General features: G+C 35.9%; 1 protein-coding gene across 1 annotated transcript; it reads right to left on the bottom strand.

Annotated features, from left to right (window-relative positions):
- Nucleotides 1-2,112: 2,112 nt before the first annotated feature.
- On the bottom strand, nt 2,113-24,202 carry LOC123549473 (cystathionine gamma-lyase-like). Its single transcript, XM_045337605.2, has 12 exons — nt 23,995-24,202; nt 19,445-19,526; nt 17,966-18,061; nt 16,794-16,903; nt 16,367-16,504; nt 13,971-14,028; nt 12,247-12,324; nt 6,952-7,104; nt 5,758-5,879; nt 5,133-5,185; nt 3,328-3,489; nt 2,113-2,743 (listed from the first exon to the last, which is right to left on the bottom strand). Exons 1-11 carry the CDS (start codon nt 24,136-24,138, stop codon nt 3,336-3,338), a joined length of 1,188 nt encoding a protein of 395 aa, XP_045193540.2. The 5' UTR covers nt 24,139-24,202; the 3' UTR covers nt 2,113-2,743; nt 3,328-3,335.
- Between the last annotated feature and the right edge of the window lie 2,063 nt (nt 24,203-26,265).

Genomic DNA, 26,265 nt, shown 5'->3' with positions numbered 1-26,265 from the left:
ATTGCAGGGTTGTGAGTTTGAGCCCTAGGCAAGGCGTAACGATTTGATAAAAGACATTGTGCCTGAAATAATTTGTCCTCCATCTCTGATTCATGTGGGGAAGTTGGCAGTTACTTGCAAAGAACAGATTTGTACTGGTACAGAATCCAGGAACACTGGTTAGGTTAACTGCCGCCATTACATAACTGAAATACTGTTGAAAAAAGGCATTAAACCCAAAACAAACAAACAAGCGTAAATAAAGACTAGGACAGACAAAAAATGTTGCAAAACAAACGAATCCAACAACAAATTTTGTCTATGGCTTTCAAAATCAAACAAATGAAACTCTTTCAGGAGAAAAAAAAATCAACAAGTTTATCACTGTGATGGTTTATTCTTAAATTGACTAGCCAGGTAATTGTTTTCCCATTGACCGGACTGACAAACCAATATAAAGCTTGAGACAACAAAAACATTACCTATACTTTACAAAAATGAAATTTGGGAATCTGACATTGTTCTTTTATGCTAAAAGTAAGCCAAGATTTTTTTAGTAGTTGAGATATCTCCAATATTAATATTAAAATGTCATAAACAATAAGGCAGTTAATCATGTGATAGTCTAAACAATTGTAACCTTGTGATAGTCAAAACAGTCATAACCATGTGATAGTCTAAACAATTGTAACCTTGTGATAGTCTTAAACAACCATAGTCATGTGATAGTCTAAACAATTGTAACCTTGTGACAGTCTAAACAATCATAACCATGTGATAGTCTAAACAATCATAACCATGTGATAGTCTAAACAATCATAACCATGCGATAGTCTTTACAATCATAACATTGTGATTGTCTAAACAATCATAACATATTGTGATAGTCTAAACAATCATAAACATGTGACAGTCTAAACAATCATAACATTGTGATTGTCTAAACAATCACAACCATGTGATAGTCTAAATAATCATTTATTTATTTGGGTTTTACGGCACACCAACAGTATAGGTTATATGGCGCCAAACAGGACCATAAATTTTGGTTCCACATCTCATATCCATATGGTAGTCTAAACGATCATAACCATGTGATAGTCTAAACAATCATAACCGTGTGATAGTCTTAACAATCATAATCATCTGATAGTCTAAAAATCATATTATTAACCCTGTGATAGTCTAAACAAACACAACCATGTGATAGTCTAAACAATCGTAATTATATGGTAGTCAAAACAATCATAACCATGTGATAGTCTAAAACAATCATAACCATATGGTAGACCAAACAATCATAATGATATTGTGTAAGAATACAAAGAAAAATCACATAACATTAGATAAACTACAGTAAAATTTTCTGACATTATTTTTACAATTACACTGGTATTATGTTAACATTATTTCCAATCATCACTCAACATACTGAGTGTTTTTACATCATCAGGAAATTTAAATTTGTTTTCTTTCTGTTCAGCATAAACTAGAAAGGTTGCATTTGGATCAATAGAGGACTGTGTGGAGTTCTATTTAATATCATATTAAACAAAAGCACTTCCTGTTAACAATGAGATTCTTAAGAGACCAATTGATAATTATTTATTTTTATTGCATAGTGGTTTATATTGCTGCCCTTCAAGAAATAAAAAAAAACAAGTTTTACAATAAACAAAAGAGAAAATAATTTAGCACTAGCTTGAAAAATAATATATAGCACATTTTATAAATATGCTGAAAAAATAATACCAATGGTACTTAAAGCTTAAAAATAACAAATACTGCAGGAACATTCTGTAAATACTAAGCTATAATAGTCAATACTTGAAACTTCCAAATAAAAGAGGATTAATAATTTTATTACAAATGATGAGAGCAAAATGCAAATCTTAAATTCAAATTAAGACTCCCAGGGTATAAATTATTTCATTGTATTGAGGGCAGTCTACAGATGTTTACAATGTAAATGTAACAGTCAAGTACAATACAAGCTTGTCTGATTGTCCAGGGGAGACAATTTCCTTTTTTATCTGTCAATTTTATATCAAACAGCTAATTTACCATAATATAAAACAACTTTCTGTTGCCTTACTGAAATCTCGTTTTTTCAACAGTCCAATCAGTTTTTCATTATTTTTTTTTGCAAATGAATGTGCCAAGTATATAGAATACACAGTAGCATAATTAATTAGCTGTCTTGGTCTAATTTGAGTTTTATTGCTGAATACACAAGATCGAGGCTGATTACATATTAAGTATAATAAATATCGTGTGCTTCATAATATACCAACAAAAATATAAATACATGTATGCAGTGGTGACAGCTTAAATTAAAATTATACTGTAATGATATGTGTTAATTAGATCAATACTTTACATCAACAAAACATGGCAGTTATTTATAACGGTTACTGTTAAAACACAGTCTGAGCAAAACCATTTTATACAGAACCAGCAGTATCGCTGGGAAAATTACGATAAAGAATAAACAAAAAATTTAATGTTTTCTGCGTATCAATTCATTAAAATAAATATAACAGTCAAATTCAACATGAATTAAAGGATCACACAAATTAAGAAAATTTATTGCAATAAGTTTCTGTTTCTCAAGATTTGAGAAATTTTGCAGCTATGAAATCCCATCCTTAATTTGTACTTTTAAATTAACAGTAATACCTTCCCAATATTATTACACAGATCTAGCACATTTAGAGATTTTGTGGATTTTCATGAAATTATGTGGACATCAGTTCTATGCTACCTGAAAAAGAAAAAAAAAAGAAATATAACAATTAAACTACTTTCAGCTGTAACTGTAAGTAGTTCTTGCGAAATATAAAAATGTTGTTAGTTGTGTATCTGACGTCAACCAGTCTGAAATAAATGTAATCTTTTTTTGTACAGCCACGTTTTTTTTTATTTCACTACATTCATAACGGTCACATCAGCATATTATATTCGAAGATGTCTAACAAAAAAAAAAATTGTACCTGACATGATCTCAACGTATGGGAGGAATATCTTTAGATTTAGTCTGAGTGGTCAAAACATTTATGACTATAAAGCAAAAAAAGGAAAAGAAAACTTAAAAGGCCTGAACATGTATTCTGTGACCACATACACCTGGAGACATTTATACTGGTGTTTTGAGACGGGTTTGTTTTTAGGCTTTCAAACAACTGGGTATAAGCAATCCGGTTCTGAAAGCTTGCTAGATTGTTTGAAAATCATTGCTGTCTATGACAACCATTTTACTATATCGCTTTAAGCACATGTCACAGGAGACCCCATATACAATGCTAAAAATCCAATCTTTACTGTGCTTAACTGTGAACTGATACTCACTGGACAAGTTACTTGACGCCAGTAGCAGCTGCGAGAGCATTCTCAAGATCCTGAATGAGATCTTCTTCATCCTCTATACCAACGGACAGACGGATGAGATTGTCTGAGATCTTCAGTTTTTCACGTTCATGAGATGGCACTGAGGCATGAGTCATCAAAGACCTGTCGATGATCAAACATAAAAGTTGTAAACAATTTCATTAAAATCAAAATAACAAGTTGCATAATAAATTCATAATTCTTATCATCAACAAATAAAGTGCGTTTCATTCTGTACAGTTTTATTTTTCAACATTTTTTCAATCGATCAATATTACCAGAACTGCCAGGTTCTCCACAAGTAATTGACAGCTTCCCCACATGAATCAGAGATGAAATATAAACAACTTCAGACAGACTATCTTCTGTCAAATCAGCAAAACCATCCTGGCTCCAGTGAATTAAATTGGCAGGCAAATGTGTGTGTAAAATACCTGGCTCAGACTCGGATGAGCTAAACTGGCAGGCAAGTGTGTGTGTTAAACACCTGGCTCCAATGCACTAAAAGGGCGAACAAGTGTGTGTGTGCCAAAGACCTGGCTCCAATGTTCTAAATTTGCAGGCAAGTGTGTGAATAAAACACCCGACTTTAAGCCAATCTAATGCTAGAATTTGACATTGGAGCCTTGTATTTTTATTTATTTATTTTTTTTTGGTTTAAAGTCGCACCGACACAATTATAGGTCATAATTATGGGGACTTTCCAGCTTTGATGGTGGAGGAAGACCCTCCGTGCATTATTTCATCATGGGCGGGCACCTGAGTAGAACAACCGACCTTCAGTAAGCCAGCTGTATGGCTTCCTCACATGAAGAATTCAACGCCCCGAGTGAGGCTCGAACCCACCTCGGTGAGGGGCAAGTGATCTGAAGTCAGCGACCTTAACCACTCGGCCACAGAGGCCCCTGGAGCCCTGTATTTATTTCAATTCTAGTTTGTTTTTGTTGGGTTTAACATCACACTGACACAATCATAGGTCATATGGTAACTTTCCACCTTTCGATGGTGGAAGAAGATCCCAGGTGCCCCTTAGTGCATAATTTTTTCAGGCATGGGCACGCCTAGGTGGAACCACCAACCTTCCATAAGCTAAATAGATGGTATTTCAGTAAGTACTCACTAAAAGCAGTATCAAGAAGAACCCAACAAATAAGATGACATAAATTCATTTAAAAGTGGTCTATAATCTTAGCTAAGAACATCCTACAATCTAAGGCAAAGAACCAACCACAATCTTCGATAAGAGCAACGTAAAATTTAGGGCAAGGAACCAAGGAGAATCATTCTAGTCATTTGTTTCTTTTTTGTAAGCATTCACCTCCAGTCTCTATACATTCAAGACAACCCTGCTCAAAATCTTCAAAAACTAAGAAGTTGTGTATTAATATGCCAGTATTTTCGTGCACTAAATGGAAGCAGTTGTATAGTAGATGAAGTGCTGTCAGAAAACCAGATCACAGGTTTTAAACCAACAAAGTTTGAGCCTACATCCTCAATACCAGAGAGGATGGTAAAAGTTTGTTTAATTTAAGTCTCTAAATGTTTCGAAGTAAATTAACCTTTATCCTACTAAATTTCTAAAATGGACTGGTCTATTATTCAATTTGGGCAGTAACATTTATCATCCTAAGGTGTGTTCAATGAAATTTACTGACTGAATAGCAAACAGTGCAGACCAAGATGCGTCTGCACACTGGTTGCAAAGGCAGAATCACTTGCCGCCAGCAGGCTAAAGGTTAATTTATGAAAGCTATTATAAAACTTACGGTAATTCAGCTAAGCTCTCGAAACCTCCTAGAGATTCTGCAAGAGTAAACACCTGAAAGACAGAAAGGCACACAATCATAAATGATGGTAAATTCTTTATTACACAACAGTTTTAAAAGGAAATAGCACCTACATAACCAAACATTGCCCATCCGCAAACAACTTGTTAAGAGCAGCTGTAGTGGTCCAGATGACAATGACTGTACATTATTGCACAAAACATTTAAAGGGAACTCATATCTACATAATGAACAATAGATAACAGTAGCCTATTAACAAACAAGTTGTTTTATTTGTAACTAATTAAAATCAGTAGATATTACTGCTTGGTTATTTAACCAATGATTAAAAAAGTCAAATGACTAAGGTCTGATTCTAAAGGACGATGTGTCTTGATAATGGTAATTAGTGCCTTGAAATGGGTATGCCTTGAAGGCTAGATGAAATACTTGGTAAGGGTCAACTTATGTGAGGTTTTTTTCACAATCAATTTTAAAAAGGGCAACAGTTAAAACTCTGTTCTTCCCTAGTGCAGGACTAGAAAAAATTGCAAATAACAGCCAAAATCAACAAATAAAAAATTGTTACAGATAATTTGGTAATAAAAAACAATATCTTAGATACCTTCAGACTTTTCAAAAAAGTCTCCGCTTCTTTCAATCCTCCTTTTATGTAGAATGATACCATCCCACTAAATCCTCGCATCTGGCGAAGTGCCAACTCGTGCTGCGGGTGAGATGGAAGACCTGAATAAGGAAAAATTACAATCAATGTAAGGGAGGTAACAAGTATAAAACACAAAGTCTATGTTGCACAGAGTTGTTCAACAATTTCTGTGATATTGTTTACTCACCTGTATAAAAATTAAAAAGCATTTTCACAAAGGTCATATATATACAGCATGCCCTTAACTCTTACCCTGCTAAATTTCTATAATGGACTGGTCCATCATTCAATTTGGGCAATACAATTTATTATTTGAAGTGGTTTTCAATGAAAATTGAATAGCAAACAGTGCAGACCATGATCAGACTGCACGGATGTGCAGTCTGATCTTGGTCTGCACTTGTCGCAAAGGCAGAATCACTTGCCGCCAGCAGGCTAAGGGTTAAAATGTATCAGAATACATCACTGGAACTCCCAAGCAATGTGAAGATAATCAACTCTGTGTAATACTTGCCAATGAAAGACATGTTACATCCTTGGCACTTAATGAAAACTTAGGTCTTTGTGCAAAATTCAAATACCTTTCACTGAGTGATTATCAGATGAAATATGCTCACATTCAAGTGCTGTTGCCACAAACTCTTGTATTTGAGTGAAAGATAATTTGTTATTGTTGTACAAAATGAAAGGAATTTTTTTATTTTCATGTCTGCAATGGTTTAAACCAAATTTTAGCAATTTGGTTCATGCAACCAGTGACAAATATATTTTCACTGTAATATTTATGTAAATATATAGTTCTCTGTTCTATTTCAATATTTAATTGTAAAACATGTAAGTTACTAATATTCTTTTTAACCTTAACATTTTTAAAGTTTTCATCAATATATACGGTCAAAATTTGTTAGAGTTATCGGTAGTTAGAGCCATAGATGATAGATAGGGATTTAGCTGGGACCTGGAGATGAGTTCATGTGAAGTGTGGGGTTCAAATTATCTGAGTTTGAACAAACAAAGCTAAGCTGTACCCAGATGAAAAAGCGACTAAATGTACAACACATCCTTTTGACAATTATACAAAACTAACTACCCAACAACTTTGACGTTACTAAATGAAGTAGCTGTGGCTAACCTGCACATAAATAATCATACCTGGATGTATAACACTCTCGACTCTTGGATCTTTCTCAAGGAATCTCGCCACCGCAAGTCCATTCTTCATGTGTTCTCTCATACGTACATGTAAGGTCTTCAAACCTCGGTTCACTAGAAAACTGTCAAATGGTGATGGCACTGGTCCAATGGCTGAAACAATTAAGATTTCATGTTTTCAAAACAATATGTGGTGTTTTTTATCAATCTGATACAGGTGGACAAATATAGCTCTATTTCAATTGCACTGTTCAACAAGGCAGTCTGAAAGACAGCTAAATCCCCCGCCACTGCTATGGATAGTGAAAGGGTAAACCTTTGATTTTAGCTGTGACCTTGTCCTTGAACTGACATGGCTGACTCATGAATTCTGCACAACGTCTTGATGAGGTGATCATTTGACCCAAGTTTCATGAAAATCCTTCAAGGGGTTTAGGAGATACAGAGCTGAAACCTTTGACCTTCAGTTGTGACCTTGATCTTGAGTTGACATGGCTGACTCATGAGTTCTTGATGAGGTGATTATCTGACCCAAGTTTGATGAAAATCCTTCAAGGGGTTTAGGAGATACAGAGTGGACACAAAATGGAAGGCTCAAACCTTCGACCCTTAGTTGTGACCTTGACCTTGAGCTGGCATGGTTGACTCATAATTTTTGCACATCGTTTTGATGAGGTAATCATTTTACCCAAGTTTTATAAAATTCCTTCAAGGGGTTTAGGAGATATAGAGCGGACACGAAATGGAAGGCTCAAACCTTTGACCTTCAGTTGTGACCTTGACCTTGAGCCAACATGGCTGACTCTTAAGTTCTGCACATCGCCCTGATGAGGTGATCGTTTGACCAAAGTTTGATGAAAATCCTTCAAGGAGTTTAGGAGATATAGAGCGGACACAAAATGGAAGGCTCAAACCTTTGACCCTAAGTTGTGACCTTGACCTTGAGCCAGCATGACTAACTCATGGGTTCTGCACATCGTCTTGATGAGGTGATCATTTGACCCAAGTTTGATAAAATTCCTTCAAGGGGTTTAGGAGATATAGAGCGGACACAAAATGGAAGGCTCAAACCTTTGACCTTGAGTTGTGACCTTGACCTTAAGCCGACAAGGCTGACCCATGGGTTCTGCACATCGTCTTGATGAGGTGATTATTTGAACTAAGTTTCATGAAAATCCTTCAAGGAGTTTAGAAGATATAGAGCGGACACAAAATGGAAGGCTCAAAACCTTTGACCCTAAGTTGTGACCTTGACCTTGAGCCGGCATGGCTGACTCATGGGTTCTGCACATCGTCTTGATGAGGTGATCATTTGACCCAAGTTTTATAAAATTCCATCAAGGGGTTTATGAGATATAGAGCAGACACAAAATGGCAGGCTCAAACCTTTGACCTTGAGTTGTGACCTTGACCTTGAACCGACAAGGCTGACTCATGGGTTCTGCACATCGTCTTGATGAGGTGATCATTTGACCCAAGTTTCATGAAAATCCTTCAAGGGGTTTAGGAGATATGGACCAGACACGATTTTGTTACGGACGGAAGGACGGACGGACGTTCTAACGAAACGGTATTTATGTGACACCCCTATTGTTCTCTCTATTGTTCTAACAGTCACATAAAAAGAAAAAGGTCACATAAACAGAACGGAATGAATGACATCAAAGAGAAAGTACGTTTTGCAGTCACTTAACCATCATTTCGCGGGCACGGACAGACGGAAGGATGGACAGACGCAGACCATTTCTATAATCCCTCCGCCACGGCGGGGGATTAAAAATGCCAAAGCTACAAAAACCTTCCTTTACAAGAGCCAGTCAACACTGTTATTATAGGTTCTTGTTAAATGTAATACACTATAAAGCAATGTGTTTTGACATTGGTGTAGGAAAATATACACCTAGTACTGTAGAGGCTGGTAAAATGGAGGAGCAAACAATTATAAAAGGGATTTTTTTTTGTTTGATTCAATGTCATACTGACACAGTTACAGGTAATATTCGATTTTCGAGCTTTTCATTGTGGAGGAAGACCCCAGGTGCCCCTCCGGGCGTTACTTCATCACGGGCCAGCACCTGGGTAGAACCATCGACCTTCTGTAAGCCAGCTGGATAGATTCTTTACATGAAAATTTCTACACCTCAAGTGAGGCTTGAACTCACATTGGTTGGGGGCATGTGATTTGAAGTCAGCGACCTTAACCACTAGGCCATGTTGGCACCTTAATAGAGCAATGGAAGAGTGTTTGCAACCACTAGAGTCACTGTTTATAACCAGCCTAATCTACCTTTACTAAAACAAAAGACTTTTTCAATTGGCTTTAAAACAAAGGAAATGTTAGATGCAGAAACTTGTCTTTTTTCATAAAAGATAGAGTTAAAAAGTTCAAACCTGGAAAGGTTATTTGTTTATGTTTTTCTTATGGAGACTTTAAGCAGAGTATTACAGTGACTCGCATGAATGAACACACACAGGTAAATGAACTAACAACTTAAACCAAGTCTGTGCTGATAGTGGAACTGGAAATGTTGAGCTGAGATTGTACTTGGCATAGTCTTATTGCAAAATTAATTGGACTTGTTCTTAGCACTTGCAAACTTTAGATGCCCATTGCCCCAGTATGCATAATAACAGGCACATTATGAAAACTGGCCCATACTAAAAAGAACCTGTTCATTTTGTAAATATTGTGTAGAACATGAGTTACTTCCCACTGTACACAAACAGAAGACTTGATTTATTACCTAAACAAAGTTTGCGACCTTTTTCTTGGATTTTCTGCTGCGGTAAGTATTTATATATAACAAACATGGGCAAATATCTCACAACTAAACACAAGGACATTTTAAAATCAATAACAAAGACAGTCCTACATCAATCTAAAACTGAGAGTTTCATCAAAAACTGAAATGTAGATTTTTTTCTGTATGTGAAAATATCACGAAAATTTTATCTTCCCTAAAAATGCCATTATGAAAATTTGCTTCAGGTACATATTTTCCAAATCAGTCTAGCAAAAACTCAAATGCATAAGACTATCTTTTATACATGCTGAATGTTCTTTGTATATCCATATGTTTTGAGAAATAATGACGGTTTAAGGAGGTAGGTTACCTTGTTACCAGGGTAAATTCAAATTAGTTGAACCGCAGCAATTTTTTGTATTCCGTGTAATATGATGTTTTAACTACTTCAATCTCAATTTCGTTTATCTCTGACCCTTCAAGTTCAAGTTTTATTCAGGTCTGAAGAACATGACCCTCCACAGGTATTCTATATTGAAAGAAGAAGGAAAATACAGATATTTAACACTTTTCATTGTATTTTAGTTTCATTGATCAGGGCACTAGACAACTTTTGGGGACAGATACCCATACCCTCAGGAAGGGGAATTTTTCATCGTTTTAAGACAAAAAGGGGAAGTTTTTAGCCATATATATCTTACTACTTTTCACACTTATTAATACTGTTTTCAATCATTTCGAACTAATGTAACTGTATTGCAGCAGTAATCTTCCTTAGAGGCACTATAATAGAACTTGAAAGAGAGTTCATATTTAGTTGTGACAAACAACCTATTATCAGGGGAATTTTCATCTGAGAAAGGGGAAAAAAACATATTATTTTATGAGGGGAATGGGGCCCATATTCGGCCCCAAAAATGGCCAAACGAGTGCCTTGTTGATATCCGTAGAAGTCTGCATAATTGATAATTTTACTAGTATGCACGTTAGCTTTCTACTAAAAGCTTAAAATATATATGTCGTGGGGCTCGTGTTTCCATGGTAACGCATTTTCTCTCATTTTTAAACAACTATGTATAAAAACGGGGTTTTCGACGGCTCCAGTGCCATTCTGTTAATGACCAACATGGAATATCTGGGTACTATTATTAGCAAAATACCGAGCACTTTACATGGCACCCTATTTTTCATAAAATTTAAAGTAACCATGGCAACAGAGATGTTTAAAATAGCTTATATCTTGCTTTTTGTCGTAATTTCTTATAAAAAATATTGAACAAAATTATCTTTCTTGTTAACGTAGCTTTAAAACATATTATTTCTAATGTAAGTTATATTTTCGTGTTATTTGCATTTATTCAAACAAATTTCACGGCTTAAAATACTTAAGCAGTACCCTTCGTCTGGCATTTTTCATGGAAAAATAGTTCGGCATGCTGCTATTATTCTCGTGGATATTGTAGAAATGAAAATAAAAAGCCGAAGCTGTGTTCCTTAAATAGACCAGTGTCAACGCTTTTGAATTTTATATTTAGATATATAGGTCACGGGCTTCGTTTCCATGGTAACATCAATTCAATTCAAGAAACCACAATTTTCTACTGAAATTTGAACAATATTATAGCTTAGTTTTAGTATATAAGTAACAAATTATCAACGGAAACTGGAAAATAGGTATTACAAATCAAATTGCCAGAATTTTTATTTAAAAATGGCCATAACAAGTAACCTTACACCCAACTATATTTCAAATAACATTAGTTACCATCATCCATTTTCTTACATTCCGCATAACATTTCAATATAACTAAATAAAAGAAGCAAAATATTGATTATTATTCAAAGCAAAAGACTCAGAAAAAATATTTCAGCAAATAATGGCTGTTTGAAAATAGTTTAAATAAAGAAAATGCACAGAATTACGTACTTTCAAAATAAAAGCTATTAATTTTGCGCGGTAACTGACACGTAACGTCATAACGTTAGTGACGTCATTTTAAGGCAACATTGTTTTGAAGCGTTTCTGCGGCAATTTATTCATTATTTAAGCATTATCAAATCATAAAGCATCAGATCGGAGACAGGTTCATAATTTGTTTGCAGAAGAATGGATATACAAATACATTTAGTTTGTCGTAAATGTCATCGTAAATCGTCATGTTAGCTTCGGTTGGACATGCGCACATGCAAATATTAAGGTAACCTACCTCCTTAATCAAATTCTGAAGGGTAAAAAAAACTGATCTGAACATGCAGAACTACCTAATATAGTCTCATATTATTATTTTTAAGAAACGGAATATGTATTTAAAACAATGTATTATATATCTTGACGGATTGTAAATGGACAAAGCATAAATAAACAAGTAAATCAATTTAATCCAACAAAAGATGTGTCAAACTTTGAATTTTTGTTTGTTATTTTAGTATCTAATTGAGATAACCTCCAGAAATTTGCTGCAATCTCAAAATATTTTTTTAATGCCCTTTTCTGGCTTTTACAGTAAATGTTAAAAAAAGAAAAATGAATACTGTAACCATGAAAACTCACCATTCTGTAGGAACTTAAGTTGGTCTGCAAGGTCTTGTCTGTTAGTACAAGCTGCTCCCATAACAACATCAGAGTGACCTGTACCAGAGAGAAGCAGACGGTCAGTTACAGGATTACGAAAAAGTAAATGTTGTATTCTGCTATGACCCTTTTTTAAAAGGTTTCTTTCAGCTTTAACCTATTTATTCAACACTCATTGTACAGACTGACAGCTCCTTGTTTTTTTGTTTTTGTTGGGTTTAACATTGCACAATTTTAGGTCATATGATGACTTTCCAGCTTTGATGGTGGAGGAAGACCCCAGGTGCCCCTCCATGCATTATTTCATCACGATCGGGCAGCCGGGTAGAACCACCGACCTTCCGTAAGCCAGCTGGATGGCTTCCTCACATGAAGAATGCCCCAAGTGAGGCTCGAACCCACATTGGTGAGGGGCAACTGATAGGAAGTCAGCGACCTTAACCACTTGGCCCCAGACTGCTCCTTGATTTTGTCCCAACTGCCCCGTATAAGTTTGCAAATTCCATTATGCTGGTATTCACACAATGAAAAGGGCTTATGGATACAGCTATAAAATATTAATGGTATACTAGATGCAAATTTCATATCTGAAAACATTAACACATACTAAAAATAGTTTACGTTAACATAAAATTAACAAGTTTATGTGAATTAACAGTACTATGCATCAGGTTAAAAACAGTACACGAGTATAAATGAGTGCTACCACTAAACACTGGAAGTTTTTTAACAATGGACTGTTGCTGCATGACATTAAATTATGAATGTAGCTCTACATATACAGTTATTTTATATATTTAATTAAGTTAGTTATATTTGATGAGGATTTTTTTTACATTTTATGTAAATATCTAAATCTAAAATATTTACGTGAAAGATAGCCATTGGATATCTTTAATGTATGGATTGACCATTCTATACTGAAGGTAGGCACTGACCTTTTAATAATGGAGGTATGGTTTTACCACTTTATAATGGAGACAGGGATTGATCACTCTAAAATGGAGCTATGCAGGTATAGATTGACTGATCTACAATGGAAGTATGGACTGACCACTCTAAAACTGAAGAATGGATTGGCCACTCTCTAACAGAGGTAGGGACTGACCATGCTGTAATAGAGAAACTGATGGCCACTCTACAATGGATGTAGGGATAAACCATATTATAATGGAGGTAGGAATTGACCACTCCACAATAAAGGTTGGGACTGACCGTTCTCTAACATATGTAGGGACTGACCACTCTATAAATGAGGAAGAGACTGACAATTCCTGCGTACCTAGTGGGGAAAAGCACACGCCTGGGATAAATATTCCTCTTTACCTAGTGAAAAACCTTGTCTAAAACAGCCTACACTTTGGAGACCTCACATAGTACTGGCACTATTATGACATCATAAATAATATAAATAACATCATGATCTATTTTGAACGTGACAGGCAAGAAAAATTATCTTACATGTCTGACCACCCTATAATGCTGACTGGGATCGACCACTCAGGAATACAGAAACTCAGTACTATCCATAAGTTAACTAATAACTTCACTCATGTAATAGCATCAGATACAAGGTTATCTCATGGAACATGCTTTCTTACTGGGGTTAAAACACTTGACTCAACAAACAGAAAACGTGTATAAATTAATCCCCTAACTAAAACCGATCTCACAGTAAAATACATGTATTTCACAAAGCTTACCATTCATGTATTTGGTCAGTGAATGCATCACTATATCAGCACCAAAATTGAGCGGTCTCTGAAACAGAACAATTACACAAAAAGCTATCATTACGTAAGAAATAATATATCCTAAACAGTGATCTGTCATTGAATAAAATCAATGTTTGAAGCTTAGATCGATGGAATTATATCACAAAGGTGCAGATGCAGTGGCATAATAATATATATCTAAACGAAAAAAAATTGATTTTATTCAAGAGCAAATCTCTGTTTGAGATATATTACCGGTATTTAGATTCTAAAATTATTGTGCATCCTTGACGACATCCATCAAATATTGGTCCGTTATCTGTTGGTTTCTTTTCCGGTGCACCGCAATTAAGAAATGCTAGCAATTCATGTTTAATTTGCTGATCCTATTCTGTCGTTCATTCTGCATGAACCCCCCAAAAAAGTTTCATTTCTTATATTTACATTATATTTCCTTTCAATTTGTAAACAAAATTATATTATAAATTGCACACATATTTTGTTGAATTTAACATTAGAATCAGCTTCCCAGCCATTCTGTTCATCAGACGGAACAACTGCCATGTCACCTAAGGACAGTTTTTCCTGACTATATGCGGATGTCGTTAAAACAGCGCCTCGTTATCACTAAGCAGCGTTGACGTAATTTTCCCGCATTGCTTTTTGCTGTTAATACAAAATGAATGTCATAATTTTCAATGGAAAAGAATAGGGCCAATGTAAATATTGTCATTTGACAAAATGGCCGGGAAGCTGATTTTAATGTTAAATTCAACAATATTATGATGTCAGAAAAATGAATTGTTGAATAATAACACACAATTTTTTTGTCTTCTTTGTTTAATAGGAAAACAAATCATGTTGTGTTAGAATTTACAATAATTCTGATGAAAGTGATGCAAAATGAGTTCTTGTAATTCTCCTGTATCAGTACCGCATTTAATGAATGAAATGCACATGGATTTTACCATACATTCTACACTTTCTTACAGCTATAGATAAACTTTTATAAATAAGGCATCACTTACTATTAGATGCTTTAAATTGTGTTTATCAGAATACTCCCATGCAATGGAATTATAGAAAGGCCTTAGTGAATTAGGCTGATTTATATATTCTACTGGTACTACATTACAGTTTAGAGCATTTCAGCTAAATCTTGTGGAAGACAAGACTGGAAGTATTCTGAGAAAAAAATTATTTAATGTTTGTATTTCTAAAATGGAATTTTAATGATTTTATTAGTTTCATATATAGTTTACATGTACTTTACCTGGAAGCTAGCATACTGAACATGTACTTTAAATGGAAGCTAACATATTGCACATGTACTTTACATGGAGGCTATGTACTTTACCTAGAAGCTAGCATATTGTATGTGTGCTTTACCTGAAAGCTAACATATTGTACATGTGCTTTACCCGGAAGCTAGCATATTGTATGTGTCCTTTACCTGGAAGCTAACATATTGTACATGTGCTTTACCTGAAAGCTGACATTTACCTGAAAGCTAACATATTGTACTTGTACTTCACCCGGAAGCTAGCATATTGCACATGTACTTTACCTGAAAGCTAGCATATTGCACATGTACTTTACCTGGAAGCTAACATATTGCACATGTACTTTACCCGAAAGCTAAATGTACTTTACCTGGAGGCTAACATATTGAACATGTACTTTACCTGGAGGCTAACATATTGCACATGTACTTTACCTGGAGGCTAACGTATTGCACATGTACTTTACCTGGAGGCTAACATATTGCACATGTACTTTACCTGAAGGCTAACATATTGCAGATGTACTTTACCTGGAGGCTAACATATTGCACATGTACTTTACCTGGAGGCTAACATATTGCACATGTACTTTACCTGGAAGCTAACATATTGCACATGTACTTTACCTGGAAGCTAACATATTGCACATGTACTTTACCTGGAGGCTATCATATTGCACATGTAATTTACCTGAAGGCTATCATATTGCACATGTACTTTACCTGGAAGCTAACATATTGCACATGTACTTTACCTGGAAGCTAACATATTGCACATGTACTTTACCTGGAAGCTAACATATTGCACATGTACTTTACCTGGAAGCAAGCATATTGCACATGTACTTTACCTAGATGCTATCATATTGTATGTGTACTTTACCTGGAAGCTAACATAGTGCACATGTACTTTACCTGGAAGCTAACATATTGCACATGTATTTTACCTGGATGCTATCATATTGTATGTGTACTTTACCTGGAAGCTAGCATATTGCACATGTACTTTACCTGGAAGCTAGCATATTGCACATGTACTTTGAAGCTAGCATATTGCACATGTACTTTACCTGAAAGCTAACATATTTTACATGTACTTTACCTGGAAGTATGAGGACATGAAGGTATTGTCAACAACAACAAAACAGTCTTTTGGTGCCTTCTCATGAACAACATCACACACAGCCTTGATATCAACCAATCGCATTGTAGGGTTAGTGGGGGTCTCGATCCATACCATCTGAAACAGACAAAAAAAAAATCTTTTAAAATGATCGATACATTACTTCCAGTAAATAACACTGGTCTTGTGTTACATTTTCAGGAACTTTCATCTTGATTGGTTGTTTTCTTTACTTAGATAAAACTTTCACTTGCGATGCATACTGCTTGCCGCACCTTGCACATGGAAGATTAACATTGTGATGCAATGTAGAATGTTCCAACAGCCAGTGTTACAGAACTGTTACATTATTAACTTAACATCTTAAGAGAATTACTCAAGATCTTTTATTTATAAACAAAATTACCTTAGTATTTGGTTTTATGGCATCAGCCACATTTTGTACATTTGTACAATCTACAAGAGATTCCTCGACACCCATCCTGGTGGTGCATTTACGGAACAGTCTGTTGGTACCTGAAACACACAACGTTACAGTGATTGTAGGAATAAGTAAAGACTTTAAATGAATATAAAGGTAAAGTATATATTATATTTTCACCTTATGGCTGCATCACCTTAATGTAAAATATTGCACCTGGTGTTAATTCTGTGTGCTAGGTAAAATACCCTTAAACTGAAACAAAAAATATCCTCTATATACAGATGTTTTAACCCTTACCCTGCTGAATTTCTATAATGAACTTGTCCATCTTTCAATTTGAACAGTACCGTTAACTGTTAAAAGGGGTGCTTACCAAAAATATACTGATTGAATGGCAAACAGTGCAGATCATGATCAGACTGCATAGATGATCGCAAGGGCTGAATAAATCATGTTCAGCATGATAAGGGTTAAAACTGAGATTAAATATGTCAGAAGTCATGACCAACTTTAACACAGACTGTATTCCCTTTGCATCTAAAGGGCTAGTTATTCAGATGCAATGATGACATTTTATGTTGACAAGACCAATGGTGTCATTTTAACCGGATATCAGAAATATCTGAGAAGCTGTACAAAGTAATTTCCGATCCATGTACATAACTGTTGTGTATCATAACCTTGTGTAAAGTGTGTCAGTATGTTATATATTTCATGGCAGAAACAATTTTTACTCATGATTAAGTAAACCTTACCTCCATACGAAGAGTAAATCTTACCTCCATATAAATCTAATCCCTGTTTAAGCCTTACCTCAATACAAACAGTAAATCTCTCAATACAAACAGTACATCTTACCTCTGTATTAATTTTACCTCGGAGTCCATATATTTAAACAGTAAATCTTACCTCTGTATTAATTTTACCTCGGAGTCCATATATTTGAACAGTAAATCTTATCTCAATGTAAATCCTACCTCTGTTTAAATCTTATCTCCATATGAAAAGTAAAGTAACCTTATTTACATATAAACAGTAAACTTCACCTCCATGTAAACCTTACTTCCATATTTAAACAGTATACCTTACCTTTGTATTAACAGTAAATCTTGCCTCAACATAAAATTAACCTCTATATTAACAGTAAACCTTACCTCCGTATAAGTCATCCATACTAATGAGATGGTCCCCTTGCTTCAGTAGGAATGTTATTGCTGTAGTTGTTGCTAAGCCGGAGGCAAACACCATTCCTGTATACATACAAGTAGTACAAAGCAGTTTATTTAAATGCTACATTTATTGCAAAGCTCTCAATGCACTCTACATTATTTAATTTTGTTTCTATCAAAAAAATGTTGTGCTGTGGGGGTGGACTTGAGACACCCTTAGATTATTTCAAGCTTTATTGGTAGCAGTTGATTCCAATCTCTGACACAGTTGTCTCCCCTTACTGTAAAATGACCTCTGCATCTGACCCTTAAGTATTTTTATCAAGATTTTAATCAATCAGGTATTTCATCATTTAATATTAGATTTTAAAGCAGTTTTGAGTAATGCTAATTTCTTTTCAGCAGTCATGTGATTTTCATGGTCACATGATTATTTGTGATAGCAGTGAATAAAGTAGAGCTAGGGGAGGTAACTGCTGCAAGGACTCGACTCATGGCATAATTTTGCACTCTGCCTTCTTAATAGCATAGTTACCTGGTTTACAGTTATAATACAGTTTACTAGCAAACTTTATGTAATTTCTTCATCCCCTTCTTATGATATGATGGAGTCCCCTTGTCCATTTTATTTTATCCCATTCACATGACAATGTTGCCCACTTTAATACAAGCATATGCAGTATCACATACTCCTGGGGAAATTACACTGATGCCTGTTTTTCTTATGCAGGTTTTTTTTCATATGTTTTTTTTTTACACAATCATTACCATCATGTTGATAATCAATTATCGTTACATCTTTCAAAAAATTTATATATAGTTACATCAGAGAGAAAATAAATTGGACTGGAATATTGAACAGACTGTACAGACAGATCTTATCTATAACAGTCATGTAGGTTATATTCAGGTGACATTTTATATTATCCAGAAGTTCAGGGCCAGACGTTCACATTTACAATCATTGTACATGTATGTGACATTTTAATAACCTTTAAAATTTGAATAAAATATTGCAACTGGTTTCATAAAGCATAGGACACTCTTTTATCTCTGGGCAGAAAATTAATGAGTCTGTCATATAAACCCTGAAAAATAGCAGCGCGCTTAAACTGCCTATAGTCTTGTAAGTTCAACGTAAATAACCTACATTAAATACTGAATAAACTTGTAATGCATTTTGTCAAATTAAAAGGATAAAATTTTGTGTTGCACAGCAGCAGTGCAATGTCTTGAAAGACGTGTCTTCTATTTTAGGTAAAATCTTACACTAGGATCACAGCAGAAAACATGCATTTGCCCAAAACTAATAAATTATGAACATGATATTGTATAATACACAACAGTGGAGTGAATGTTCTATACAGAATTTGCTTTTGATCTGTGACTCATATCATAAGTCCTTTGTGGCCTTGACCATCAATGGGAACATTGACAACAGTTATTAGGTTACAGTGTACATACCATATTTGGCATCCTCGAGTGCAGCCAGACACTCCTCTAGACACTGTCTTGTTGGATTACCACTTCTTGAATATTCATATCCCTGAAATATAACATAGAAAATAAGTGTTATAGGAATTCTAGTCCATTCCATACTCTACATTTTATATATAGCTCAAAAAGGTAAAGGTTTCTTGTTTAGCATGCTTGTAGTCAACAATATCGTAATTGGGAATGGATTGAAAAACTTATTTCCGGTCAAGCCCAAAGCTGATGTCATATTCACCTTCCCTGAATCCAGTCTAGGCCAGTACTGCTGGAAAAAGTACCAATTTAAGTAAATCACCTAGTGCTGAATACTAGCTTGGATATCAGCTATGAGCGGGAACAAAAAACCCAGATTACTGGCACTGTATTCCAACCTGCTAACCACTTCCCCACTGACTTCCTCTATGCAATATTTAGTAAATTCTAATCTGTGATGATTTTTTTATCAGATTGATGAAAACACCAGCTTCATGAAGTGCAGAACTAACTTTTCAGTCCTTAGTTACATGAAGAGCAGCAAAGACATTGGGGTACACAATTACATGAAGCACAAAACTAACACTGATGTAACAAGAAACAAACGTAATATTGGGATCCGTCATCACAGTAACATGAAGAGCAGAACTAACTTTGGAAGTTGGGACCTACAGATACAATTATAGTAATCATGGGGAGCAGACCTGATTTTGGGATCCACAGTTACAGTAACATGGGGAGCAGAACTGACTTTGGTATCCACAGTTATAGTAACATGGGGAGCAGAACTGACTTTGGTATCCACAGTTACAGCGACATAAGGAGCAGAACTGACTTTGGGATCCACAGTTACAGTAACATGGGGAGCAGAACTGACTTTGGTATCCACAGTTACAGTGACATAAGGAGCAGAACTGACTTTGGAATCCACAGTTACAGTAACATAAGGAGCAGAACTGACTTTGGGATCCACAGTTACAGTAACATGGGGAGCAGAACTGAATTTGGGATCCACAGTTACAGTAACATGGGGAGCAGAACTAACTTTGGGATCCAAAGTTACAGTAACATGAGGAGCTGAACTGAATTTGGGATCCACAGTTACAGTAACATGGGGAGCAGAACTGACTTTGGGATCTGCAGTAACAGTGACATAAGGAGCAGAACTGACTTTGGGGTCCACAATTTCAGTAACATGGGGAGCAAAACTGACTTTGGGATCCAAAGTTACAGTAACATGAGGAGCTGAACTGAATTTGGGATCCACAGTTATAGTAACATGGGGAGCAGAACTGATTTTGGGATTCACAGTTACAGTAACATGGGGAGCAGAACTGACTTTGGGATCTCCAGTTACAGTAACATAAGGAGCAGAACTGACTTTGGGATCCGCAGTAACAGTGAAATAAGGAGCAGAATTGACTTTGGGATCCACAGTTACAGTAACATGGTGAACAGAACTGACTCTGGGATCCACAGTTATAGTAACATGGGGAGCAGAACTGACTTTGGGATTCACAGTTACAGTAGCATAAGAAGCAGAACTTACTTTGGTATCCACAGTTACAGTAACATAAGGAGAAGAACTTACTTTGGGATCCACAGTTACAGTAACATAAGAAGCAGAACTGAATTTGGGATCCACAGTTACAGTAACATGGGGAGCAGAAGTGACTTTGGGATCCACAGTTACAGTAACATGGGGAGCAAAACTGACTTTGAGATCCACAGTTACAGTGACATAAGGAGCAGAACTGTCTTTGGGATCCACAGTTACAGTAACATGGGGAGCAGAACTGACTTTGGTATCCACAGTTACAGTGACATAAGGAGCAGAACTGACTTTGGAATCCACAGTTACAGTAACATAAGGAGCAGAACTGACTTTGGGATCCACAGTTACAGTAACATGGGGAGCAGAACTGAATTTGGGATCCACAGTTACAGTAACATGAGGAGCAGAACTGACTTTGGGATCCACAATGACAGTTACATAAGAAGAAGAACTGACCGGGATTCACAGTTACAGTAACATGGGGAGCAGAACTGACTTTGGGATCCACAGTTATAGTAACATCAGGAGCAGAACTGACATTAGGATCCACAGTTACAGTTACATGAGGAGCAGGACTGACTTTGAAATCCACATTTAAAGTAACATAAGGAGAAGAACTGACTTTGGATCCACATTTAAAGTAACATAAGGAGCAGAACTGACTTTGGGATCCACAGTTACAGTAACATGAGGAGCAGGACTGACTTTTGGATCCACATTTAAAGTACCATAAGGAGCAGAACTGAGTTTGGGGTCCACATTTAAAATAACATAAGGAGCAGAACTGACTTTGGCATCCACAGTTACAGTAACATGAGGAACAGAACGGACTTTGGGATCCACAGTTACTTAAGGAGCAGAACTGACTTTGGGATCCACAGTTACAGTGACGCAGAACTGACTTTGGAATCCACAGTTACAGTAACATGGGGAGCAGAACTGACTTTGGGATTCACAGTTACAGTGACATAAGGAACAGAACTGAGTTTGGGATCCACAGTTACAGTAACATAAGGAGAAGAACTGACTTTGGGATCCACAGTTACAGTGACATGGGGAGCAAAACTGACTTTGGGATCAACAGCTACAGTAACATAAGGAGCAGAACTGACTTTGGGATCCACAGTTACAGTAACATTAGAAGCAGAACTGAATTTGGGATCCACAGTTACTTAAAGAGCAGAACTGACTTTGGGATCCACAGTTACAGTAACATGGGGAGAAGAACTGACTTTGGGATTCACAGTTACAGTGACATAAGGAACAGAACTGAGTTTGGGATTCACAGTTACAGTAACATAAGGAGCAGAACTGACTTTGGGATCCACAGTTACAGTAACATGGGGAGCAGAACTGACTTTGGGATCAACAGCTACAGTAACATAAGGAGCAGAACTGAATTTGGGATCCACAGTTTCAGTAACATAGGGAGCAGAACTGACTTTGGGATCCACAGTTACAGTAACATGGGGAGCAGAACTGACTTTGAGATCCACAGTTACAGTAACATGGGGAGCAGAACTGACTTTGGGATCCACAGTTACAGTAACATGGGAATCAGAACTGACTTTGGGACCCACAGTTACAGTAACATAAGAAGAAGAACTTACTTTAGGATCCACAGTTACAGTAACATAATGATCAGAACTGACTTTAGGATCCACAGTTACGGTAACATAAGGAGCAGACATGACAGGGATTCACAGTTACAGTAACATAAGAACAGAACTGAGTTTGGGATCCACAGTTACAGTAACATGGGGAGCAGAACTGATAGGGATTCACAGTTACAGTAACATAAGGAGCAGAACTGACTTTGGGATCCACAGTTACAGTAACATGGGGAGCAGAACTGACTTTGAGATCCACAGTTACAGTAACATAAGGAGAAGAACTTACTTTGGGATCCACAGTTACAGTAACATAATGACCAGAACTGACTTTAGGATCCACAGTTACAGTAACATGAGGAGCAGACATGACAGGGATTCACAGTTACAGTAACATATATGAACAGAACTGAGTTTGGGATCTGCAGTTACAGTAACATGAGAAGCAGAACTGAAAGGGATTCAGTTACAGTAACATGAGGAGCAGAACTGACAGGGATTCACAGTAACAGTAACATAAGGAGCAGAACTACTTTTGGTTGGGATCCACAGTTATAGTAACATTGGGAGCAAACCACAGTTACAGTAACATAAGGAGCAGAACTGAGTTTGGGATCCACAGTTATGTACAGTAACATGAGGAGCAGAAATGAGTTAACGATTCACATTTAAAGTAATTTAAGATAAGGAGCAGAGACCAAGAGGAGGTTCTTATTTCCTTTTGGATCCTAAATTTTAGGGCCTTAAATGCTTGGGCAATGGTTGATTGTTTACCTTTCTTTTTCATCTTTGAATACATTTTGAGTCCGAGGATTTTTGGGGATAACTAGGGGAGGTCTGCACATGACTTACTTAGTTTTGTTTGGATGTGTTTATCACTCAGCAATTTATTTCTTCTATAAGTTTAAATAAATTCCATGCGGAGTATTGATCTGTATGGTTTGAGTTGGAAAGTTGAACTCCAAACTCAAGTAGATCTGAATTTAGACCAGTTATTTTTCTTATAACATTTCATTAATCTTGTTGTAACAAAAATAACCGGCATGACCGTTGTGTAAATAACAAAAATAATCGGCAGGACAGTCGTGCGGATAAAAAAATTATCAGCACGACAGTTGTGTGGATAGCCTCAGCCTTCTTCTAATATTCAAGCTAAAAATGAATGCCTTTGCGCAGAGGTGCGTATTCCTGACCATAGACTAGTATCCGCAGCTACACTTAACAGTTAGCAAGTTGAGAAGGGCTGCTAAGTTCTGGGGTCCAAAATTATAAATATTATCAAAGCATAACAGAGCTGACAAAGGGGCACAAATTCAGAAAAAAATGCGTTTAATATAACGTGTGTCTGTTACAATTTGAGTAACAAAATAAAAAAATCTTACAGCATGGTCAGCAGGCCCACGTTGTTTGAACGTTGTCGACATAGAAATGTGGGGAACGACAGCATTGGATTTCCATTTCTCTGGTTCCTGACCGGCATGTGTTGCCTTGGTGCCGAAATTTGGGAAAGGCCTCAAATGTTCCATTGTTGTTTTGCTGTAAAATATCTTCGATATATCGGCCAGTTGCAAAATTCAATTGTGGTGACCTTGACCCCGAGAGTTGTCAAATATCGCAATGCACAACTTGAATAAAGTTTCGGGTAATAATTTGATAGATCCCTTCAACCTGCCATGGAAATAATATTTTTATTGGGAATTCTCTGCTTAAATTGTACAAATAATTGGTAAACTTATTCTTTGTTGCATACAAAGGTGCGTTGATTATTTTTCATTTTGCACATTGCTTCTTATTTGGAGGTGTGTCTATAGTCTATTTCGTATTATGTAAGGCAATAATCTAGGACACCACTATAGCTCGTTTCCAAGGTGTAAAATTATGAATTGTACTGATAACATGTCTTTATTAACTGATATCACTTCAAATCAGATTTTACTGTGAACAGTTTCAACTGATAATCAAGCTCTCTTCTTTCAAACATTCCACAAATAAAATTAAGTTGAACCAAAAATATACAACTATCTCATTCTGTATTTACAAATCAGACTTAGTACTACTAATAAACTTTGATAATGTGGCAGTTGAGTCCAGTAAGTCCAGGGGTGTTCAAAGATAATCTGTCATAAAATCATATTGGGGCTGTATTGCAAAGTAATTACTAGTTACCTGTATAGGAAAATAAACAATGTCAGTTGTATTGAGGTCAACTGCCACATTATCAAAGTTTATTAATAGTATGATAGTAGCAACAAATAATCAGCGTATAAATAACAGGTAAAGCAAGAACTGGCAAAATAAAAATCATAAGGAAGAAAAGCAATTGCAAAACATAGCATAATCAACAAAAGAAAATGGTGCACTTGTATCGCTTTATGTAAATAATCTTTACACAAATCTTTCCCATTATGCATCAGACATGCACATACAAATTAAACATACAATGATATTTTCAAAGCAATATTTTATGTCTGTTTTCATTGTTTTGTTTTGTATTTTGTTAGAGATTTACAGACGGAACAAAAGGAACCATTACATAGTGTTAGATCCCTATAAGAAAATTAATTTATGTTGATTTTAACACTGAATGTTTTACTTACCTCTCCTTAAGCGGAGTATTTCTTTTGATGTTCTGTATTATTCAGTCTAGTTTTACAGTCGTATTTAATAAATATTTCAATAGTATGAGCCAAAAGGCACGCTTCAAAACAGTGTGTAGCTGCCAAATTCATTTAATAATATCTTTTTCAAATTTTCATTTATACGGAGGGGGATGGGGCATTTAGCGTTGCTGCTGTCTGTACGTACCAAAGTCTTGTGTGTCAAGCTCCTCCCACACAATTAGACGGATTTGCTTCGAACTGTCATAGATGAACAAGCTTGAGGTGCAGATGACCGTAAAGGATGTAACCTTTGCTGTGACTATCAAAGTGTGACTATTTTTTACCGCAGTCATCATCACGGTGCCTGTGATAGTATTGCTTTGCTATATAGAATATAGAGAAAATCTTGTGTGTCCAACACCTCAAACACTATTGAAAGGATATGCTTGAAAGTTTCAACGATGAAGGATATTGATGTGAAGATGACTGTAAATAATGGACTTTTTTCTGAGGCACTTTTTTTCTAAACCTATTCAAAAATCCCAACCCTCGGGCGCACCGCTCAAGTCTTAAACTCGGCACAGCCTCGTTTAAGACTTGAGCGGTGCGCCCTCGGGTTTGGATTTTCTGATCTTAACCGAAGACCAATGACAGATTCTCTATATCTTGGTACGACAGGAAAATCAAATTTTAGAAAAACTTGAGTGAAAATCTAACATGCGTTAAAGACGCAGTAAACACAAAAAGAGTAAACGATCTTTTCTTGTGTGACGTAAAATCCCCAAGAAAAACAGGACAAGAATACGTCTGCCACACATACAAGTCAAGTACCGTATGTGGCTGAAAAACTTCTGGTTTATTCATGTTCTGGTACATCGTTTCATACAATAATTCATTATTCTATAATCACGCCAGTTTCAAAAATGAGTGTAATGGACGACTTAAAAATTTTGAGGAACAAGTTTTGCATCCCGGATTCCTTCAAGATTAGAGATGCAGATACTGCTATTAAGATCATAGATACAACGCTTGACAAACAGACCGATTAATCCG

The sequence above is a fragment of the Mercenaria mercenaria genome, chromosome 6, assembly GCF_021730395.1.
Source record: "Mercenaria mercenaria strain notata chromosome 6, MADL_Memer_1, whole genome shotgun sequence".
NCBI classification, from domain to species: domain Eukaryota; kingdom Metazoa; phylum Mollusca; class Bivalvia; order Venerida; family Veneridae; genus Mercenaria; species Mercenaria mercenaria.
The sequence above is the reverse complement of the archived record's forward strand: the minus strand, read 5'-3'. Positions and strand labels throughout refer to the sequence as shown.